Raw genomic sequence first — 8647 nt, forward strand, 5'->3', positions numbered from 1 at the left:
CGCTTAAAAACTTTTTCTAAAGGTGGAAAAGTAATTTTTGTATGTGAATATTTATATCTGATAGAATTTTATCGAACATGGTAATCCACCGAAGCTTATTAATCACTATTAGGAATGCTCATACTACACTACTTCAAAGATTAGCTTTACACGTGGATTCTAAGAATAATATCCCTACAGTATTATAAGTACTTTGAGTTGTGTTGCTTACAATAAACATACGATTGATAGTTTAAACATTACCCAATTAAAGATGTTTGCATCGCCGTAAGAGGTAGAAAGTCCTTAAAGGAAATTCATATTCCTGTAATAAAAAGAATAATTTAAATCTAGAATAGAATTATATTTAAGATAAAAAGGATAAACACGAAGATGAAATGTTTAGCTCAACTTTCAAAAACGAGGTTATCCGCATCAAATTGCTTTAAACGCTGTTATTAGAGAATGAAAAATGCACCTAAAGCTCATAACGTGTTCAAGATTAGGTATGTGCATTTTCGTCTTGGTTGTAATATTATCGGTGGAAGCAAGAAAAAAAGCAATCGGATCTGCCAGTTGAATCCTGTAGCGCCAGCCACTTTAAGGAGAAAGCTTTCGGAAAGCTCCGGTCGAGTCCGGGTGTACCGTGTGCGTACCGCGGCGGCCAGCATCCTTTTTACCCCCTCCCGTGATCGCGGAGCGCGCATCGCATCCCTTCTTCGAGGGTAGTACGGCCGGTGGCTAGTGAGTGGCCTGTGCGGAAGCGACCGAACGACGCCGACGTGGGCCGAGCTGCGGGCGGACGGTTGTCGCCCGTGAGTTCGGCCGCCTAACACACGCGCTCGGACCACTGGCTACTCAGCATCACTGGTCCTGACCGGACACATGGTGAATAGAGCGAGCGCGACATGCTCAACACGTAATCATCACGATGTCATCCTTCTTATAGAGTTTCGAATGTGTTACGGGGTAATATAATCATAATCCGGACCCGGATCTACGAGATCAATTCATTTATTTCACGAGTGAAAGACAATTGCAAATAAATTGTTAGTGCTTTCGGCAGGAACTTGCGATCTGCAGAAGAGTGTCGTGAGTTGAACAGCAATCAAAAAATTACAGAAAAAAAAAGCATGATGTGACAGCGAAGCAGTACCTCCGAAGAGAGAAATATTTTTGTTGGTTGGGTCCTGTGGAGAAGTCCAACGAGAACGAGCCAAAATGCGTATCAAAATGCCAGCAGTCAGGATAGCGCAAGGTAACTTTTGTTTGCGGAAAATTGCAGGAAAAATGCAGCGAGACTCGCGTGGCTCGAGCACGTGATGGAAGTTTTTAATTAGAATTCCGGGCGGAGCGGGGGTGAATGAACACTTGAGGGAGGGAATTGTCTTGCTAATAAGAAAAAGTTATGATAATGATTTTTGCACAGTCGCTTGCGCAACTTTTTCTTTAGCCCCCGTCTTGTTCAGTACTCGACAGAGTTTTACGCCGCGAGCACTTACAATCGTCGATTGCATTACGGTATACTTCTTGAAAGCTCCCCTTTTTAACTATTAAAAATATCTTAAAAAAGATAAATTCTGTAAATATCAGGCTTAATAATCAGTCTTTTTAAAAGCGTCATTCTTTACTGTCAATTTCTTGGAAACTCCTGAAAATCTTGTTATCTTTTTTAAGTTTGCAAAAAAGATTGCAATTTTCTTTGCATTCAAATTATTAAATTACTAATTTTCGCTGTCATGCCAATAAAAAGTTGTACCTCTGTTTGTAATTTGTTGACGAATTTCCTTGGTTTCGATCCTTAATAAGGTACCAAGGATTGTATATCAAGGAAGCTTTTCCTTCATTTGGTGATTAAGTGCATTTGAAATTCATCAAGTTATGAGAATTTGCGTTTTAACTTTATCATGTTGATGTTGATATGACGTGGACAGTGGAGTACTTTGTGTATCTTAAAGCAAATATAGATTAGAAACAACTTATTGTTTTATTGTTCAGGTGAGAAAAACATGACTACATATGTAACTGTAATTTGCAATAAAAGTTACTCACTTGTTATTCTTCAAATGCTAATTTTTAGAACAATTTCTACAAGACTTTGTTTAGAAAAGAATCGCTATGCTGTGAAATAGGCATAATCTTTTTAAATTCTTCTGAATAAGAGAGTTTTGCCTTTATATTGGTAAAAATTAGTTTGTGTAAAACTCCGTCTAGATAATCGTAAATCTTCAGGATTATTGAGCTTTGAGCCCACGCGTGTCGAACTGCATTTCATCTGCTACGTTACTTTTAAGAAGAAACATTCACTCATAGCAAATCCAATCACCTAAACTGTTTAAAATAAATTTTTCTGAAGTTGCCTGACTCAAAAAAAAGTTTATTGATACACTTACACTTAATCATTCTAAAATCTATCCCAGTCCAATTTCACCGTTTTCAGCATATAAACAAAGTGTCTTAATCGCTGAACATTCTTGTAACTTTAATGAGAGACACATCGTACATAATGTCTTGATTTAGTCTCGCTCTCACCCCTTTCATGTCGAAGGTGTTGGTTTGCATACACACTTACACACACAACACACGCGCTCATCACCTTAATTCATTCAGAGATTATTAGTCGCGTGTCAGTGTACAAAGCCGAAGATGGGGTCATCATTCAGAACGCGTGCCCATTTAACAGTGAATCTTCACTTAATAAACCCTTCAGGCCGCGAGCGAGACGGCTACCTGGCCTCACGTTTTTTATGGACGCAAGGGTCAAAAAAGAAAAGGTACACATTCGTGTTAAGAAGTCACTTTACATGGGCATCATTTGAATGTCGAATTATAAATCTGTTATAATTGAGGAGGCAGAAATTTGTCTTTTAACGGACCTGCCGAATTGCACTGTATTATGAATCATGAGAGGTGATGCACAAAGTAAGATTTATTGTATTGCTTGTTAACTTTTTGCATTCTCTTTCTTAACAAGAGGTCTTGACTTACCAGCAAAAATCTTGCTATTATTTATTTTTACTGGCTTGGGGAATCCCCATAATGTATTTTAGTTTCTTTTAAATGTCAGAATTTCAAACATTTAAATTTTCAATTGTTAAAATTGAATAACATTAAACGATCTACTACACTTTTTTAGTTGTTAATCTACGTCAAAACCTACTTGGTTTCACCGTATCTTATTTTGAAACATTGTAGAATTGTGCCCAAAAAGTAAGAATTTTTGCTAATTACTAATTTCTCGACAAGAAATGTTAACTCTTGCTAACTAAAAGAAATTGTTGTCTATAAACTCAGTATTAATAAATAATTGTTGTCCTTACTATGGAGTCATAAAAACTATGCTTTATAACATTTACTATATCAACGGTGGACAAACTGCGGCCTGTGTGAGGATACAAACCGGCTTGGGAGACTTCCTAAAGAATAATAATTAAATTTTTTGAAAATCAAAAATTTTTAATCAACGTAACTAAAATAATTTGTCTTGTTTAAATTAAACATATATATCAGCATCTTTATTCATAATTTGGTATTAAAATAATAACAAAGATTGTTCTAATGCAGTAATTGATTATGCAAAATGAAGGTGGATACTCATAATAGAACCGAGCATCTTCTTTTATACGTTTAATACCTTAAACATCGGATTGCGGACAAGAATTTGAAGTCACTTAAGTCCTTTCTTTTACCTTCCAAATATAGGAAATAATAATTGTGCCGAATATTTGTTCGCTTCAAGTATAACGTTCCTTAAAAGCTAATATGTAAAAATATTTTTAAATCAAGTTGTAAAGTTTCCTAGTTTTATTCTGTTATTTGAAGTTCGACTATTGTAATTCATTACAAATGGTACGAGAAATAAACGTAGTTATTAATTAACTATGTTTTTTATATTTTCAAAAAAAAAAACTTATAAGTAATAAGAATGAAGAAAATGTCAATTTTCTACTTCGGCCCGCGTACTTCAAGTAAAGCTTTATCTGGCCCCCACTACAGATAAGGTTGTCCTCCCCTTTATATAGGTAATTTGGGTGAAAATAAATTATCCTGTTATGTCCTTTTCGCAATTAAGTACTCCGTATTATTTTATTTGATGAAGAATTTCGAAAGCTCCATCACGTATGACAGAAATTTTCGAAATTCTTAATACTTAAAAATTTGATGTTATTGGATATTATTATATATATAAGAGCTTGCAAAAATGTTGTTTGACCATAAAAGTGCAATTCGTTCCCGGTTTGAATAACAATATATCATGTGTGTGTAAGTGTAGTGCCAAGAAAAGGCGTTAATCTAAACCCTTTAGGTTCGCACGGTGTCTAGATGTTACTGGTCACTGCGGTCAACTTGTCCATTGTAAACGAATTATACGGATAACTAAGTCTTTACTGTCCAGGTAGAAGATAAGGGAACGGCTCTTCCTGTATTTTCATTGTATGAACATAGGTTGCTTTTATTGTGCTTGAAATTGACTTTTATTTTGCTTAGAATGAGGTTGTAACTGGTGTCTTTGCGTAGGCTAACTGACAGGCCCACTTATAAATCTTTATAGTGATGTAGATCAAGGGTAGAAATTATTTTATTCCATTTATACGGCATATACATAGATCATAGATGAACTGAAACATGAATTTGCATTACACAGACCTACTAAATCGTTAAGAAGTTTAATTAACTAATGATTTTTTCTGGAAATATCTAATTCGTTTGTAATATTACGTTTATTACACGTAAATAATGAGTATTAGACCCTAAATTTGGTTCTAGATTGCGTTTGTTTTTAAGGTATTTTTATTCCTTTTTTTCTGTACAATAATTTTGAAAATGAGCAGTTTCTAAGTTTTACTTCAATTAGATAATAATATAATCAGCCTAAGGTCAATTTTACTTTGTTATGATCCTAATTAATATTTTTAACAGCATAATTTTATGATTTTGTTCTTAGAAATAAAAATCAAAGTACAATAGTATCTGTAGAGTGTTATAAGACTTTATGGTATTAAAATGTGTTGCGTTTCAGTGTGTTTGTATTAGTTTATGTTCGTTTATTTAACAGAAACTTAATTACTAAAACGGGTCCGTAACATTATTTCTAAAAATAAAGGAAATATATTACAGGTACTTAACATGCCGACTGTTTTTCAGAATTGTGTGTAACTGTGAAACTGATGGCTTAGGTGTGTGTGATGATAAGCAAGCTGATAAGTGCTTTATCGGTAACGAAAAATATGTGTACATTAGTTTACGTAACGCAAACTTGAAAATGGTGAACAATACCTCAAATCTCTGTAAAATACATTGTTACTTATTGTTGCAATACAACATGTATGTATAGGTATTTTTTTTTAAACGAGGTAAACTGTTGACAAGGCGTATTTCGTAGAGGTTTTTGTAGTTTCGATTATGCGAAAAATTGAAAGAAACGGAAACAGGAAGGCAACCTTAGAACACTTCATTCACGAGGACGTAGGTAGGACCTATTTACAGCGCATCGAAAAATTTGATACTTTAGACGGAGGGTCGTACTTTCAATTGTCTCATTTAGTACACCTCACATATTTAGATCAGATTGATACATTGGTTATCGTGAAACTTTGGTGCAAGGTGTACGAATTTTTATCACTACAACTGTTTCATATTTCGTCGTGGGCGAAAATGTGAAAATAAACTTTATAAAGAAAATTATTTATTGTTATACGCGATCAGATAGATTGAAAAAGCCAGCACAATATTTAATTTTTGAAGTTTTCATTTTGTCTCTCTCAGTTTCTTTCGTAGGTAAGATTATTTAAGCATGATCACCGAGCGGTATGGGACAGAGGTTTAGACCATCCGTCTGCCTTGGTCCAAGTTTTTCTGTGGTTTCCTTGGATTACTTAGCCAAATGCATGGGGCAGTAATATTCCGCAGATAATCTTTCACTCTCTTTTGTCTTCATTTCGTCCGTTTCATCTTTTTCACCCGAACCACCACCACCCACCCATTCCCATGATTCCTGCAAGGAGGCTGAAGACGGTCTTTCGCCATACCTTCCGGTGTAGTCCGGAGGGACTGCCCGTCCGCCAGCATTACTGGCAGGTGGGAATGAAACACTCAAAGGTTTTTTTTAATCTTCCATCATCCGAACATCAGAGATGGGAGGACCTCTGAAGAAGTTGGCCACTCGTACTAGCGAAACGTTAGTTAGTACCTCCAACACACGACGGCCTTTAGGCTAGAATCAGAAGAGCATTAATATTATATTTACTCAAATATTTACACATTTATTCTTCTTATTGTAAGAAGACAGTGTGAAAATCAAAGCCGACAGCATTGGGGGCAAAGCAGAGTTTATTTAATAAACCAACACGACGTTTCGCCTTTGAATGCAAATTCTACATCCTAAGCTTTTTAAAGTTAGAGAACTTTTCTTTTTTCTTTTCACAATATATGTAGAAAAAGAACTATTGACTTTAACACAGTATCGATGCATACATTCCGCTCGTTTATGCAATAAATGGCGAATCAATCACTTAGAGTAAAAAATTTTTTATTATCTTAATATCAAGAAGTGTTGTTGGATGATTTTTCATTCAATTGTTGATTTTATTTACCACCTACGACGGATTCATCATTCATTTATTTTTACATAAATGACTTTCGGTTTTAACGGACACCTCCTCCCCCCAATTAGTCCGTTATATCGAGATTTTACTGTATTGATACAGCAGCAGTGAGTTACCTTACATCACGCGCATCTGACCAGTCGCGGTCGTCCAGTACTTTAAACTTTTACGGTTAATCGCACTTGGAGTGGGCGCTAATAGTTATTATAGCAGTTGTTCCGAAAGGGTTATTTGTGTTGCTGCCGAAACAAACGAAATGACCCCAGGCACAATTTCACACCTGTTTGGTGTCGTCGGTGATATTTAACGTGTGGGTTTTTATCTTCTATTGAAGAATCTTGTTTGACCTCTCGAAAACGTTAGCCAGAACAATTGAACGATTGTATTGTATGTTTATGCATCGCCTCCTTTACTTATTATAAATCACAACCGATCACGTTTAAAGAGTCGGATGTTGTTAACTAATGATGGATAATTAGTATTCCTAATTATTTACAAATCGCCTGAATAAAATTTTACATTTAAACCTCTTATCAAAGCTGAAATTGTGTTCTTTTTTTTATTTGGAAGTAATATTAATAGACAAAAAGGAGACATCATTTTTGAAAAACAAATGACTGTCATATAAAAACAAAAACGCGCAGAAAACTTCGGGTTGCGAGTTGACAAAAAAAATTCATGCAAAAAATGGAAGCTTTTTTGAATGTTAGAGATGGGTAGCTGGAAAAGTACAGATGCAACTTGAGTAAATACCAACAAAATTGTACAGAAATCTTAACAAAAACCGGACAACGTTAAATAATTTAAGTTAAACTTTTATTTCTACATTGTGAAAAAACAATTATTAGTCAAACCATTGTTTCTATGAAATTTTACAAAAGTGTATGTATGTGAAGGGCTTTACTCCTCCTTCCCATGTATGCACCACTGATAACACCCTGCATGTCACTACCCTCAATCCACCCTAAGTTGACATTTAGTAAATAGTCATTAAGTTGTAATTCCTGTCGTTCAGTCAAGTTCGATTCTTGAGTTCATATAAAAATCTTATAGAAGAAAGCATTTTCAGTTTTTCACGAATTTTCCAATTTGCTGGGAAATTTTCCCTAAAAACCGTATTGTAATAGTCCAATTACGAACTTCAAAAAAGAAAATAATAAAATAAACCAAATGTATATTGCGAAACTTGCAAAAAAAATGGTAAACATCATATTCATATGAAACTTAACCTACAACTCGAGAGTTTAAATTGTTCCAAGAGCTTAATTGGTCTGTTTATAGATTTGAGTATATTTGTTAATTGCATAACGTAGATTCAAAGTGATCAGTATTAACTATTTTTAAACCAATAAATACGGGAAGATAATATAATTATAGTTCAGTGTTCTATAATTAGTTTAGTGTTCTATGTCCTTATGGACAAATCGCCACCAGTTGTGATAGACTAAGTTGTTTGATTGGCTGTCCGTCCTAAACAAGAGCATACTTATTTAATTAAAATTTCCATTAATTAATTAATTCTTCTTACGTTTTTCGCTGATACTAAAAACAATAAGTGTACCGTTATATTGAATCAATATCTGCAATTAATACGGTAAAACAAAGCGGATGAAATGCTTATATGTATTGTTTCGCTAATCATTAATCCATTATACTTTAAATAATTAATTGTAACAATTCTTGAGGCCTTAACGAAATGTCGAACATTATGTAAGCTATCAACGACGTTAAGTATTGTTATTCAAGGTGGACATCATTGTGTATAGTTCGTGTACGGTACCCATTGTTCAAATAATCGACGGAAAATTAAAAATTAGATTGATTTTTCAGTCATCAGTTTCTGGAATGGAGAAACTATGTAAATATTCAATCGAATGTCTTTATCAATTTAGGTCAACGTTCATTGTTTTTTCGCGGTATCCAACAATAAGTAATTGGACATAGTATTTAATTGTTTTAACAAATGCAAGGCATGAAGATGAATGGCAATTATACTTCCCTTAATGCAAACAGCATTGTTAAGAACTTAAATTTGAATTGTGTTTTAAATTAATTAAACTGTA

At 34.3% G+C, this 8647-nt stretch overlaps 1 protein-coding gene across 2 annotated transcripts in view; it reads left to right on the top strand.

The window, feature by feature from the left end:
- The first annotated feature begins 804 nt into the window (after positions 1–804).
- Positions 805–8647, top strand: part of LOC108733338 (B-cell lymphoma/leukemia 11B) — a 75193-nt gene continuing 67350 nt past the window's right edge. For both annotated transcript variants that reach the window (XM_025975920.1, XM_025975921.1), the window contains exon 1: positions 805–1237. In XM_025975920.1, coding sequence (XP_025831705.1) covers positions 1201–1237 — 37 coding nt within the window. In that variant the 5' untranslated portion in view covers positions 805–1200. The remainder of the gene's footprint in view (positions 1238–8647) is intronic.

The sequence above is a fragment of the Agrilus planipennis genome, unplaced genomic scaffold (genome assembly GCF_000699045.2).
Source record: "Agrilus planipennis isolate EAB-ADULT unplaced genomic scaffold, Apla_2.0 scaffold12, whole genome shotgun sequence".
In the NCBI taxonomy this organism is placed as follows: Eukaryota; Metazoa; Arthropoda; class Insecta; order Coleoptera; family Buprestidae; genus Agrilus; species Agrilus planipennis.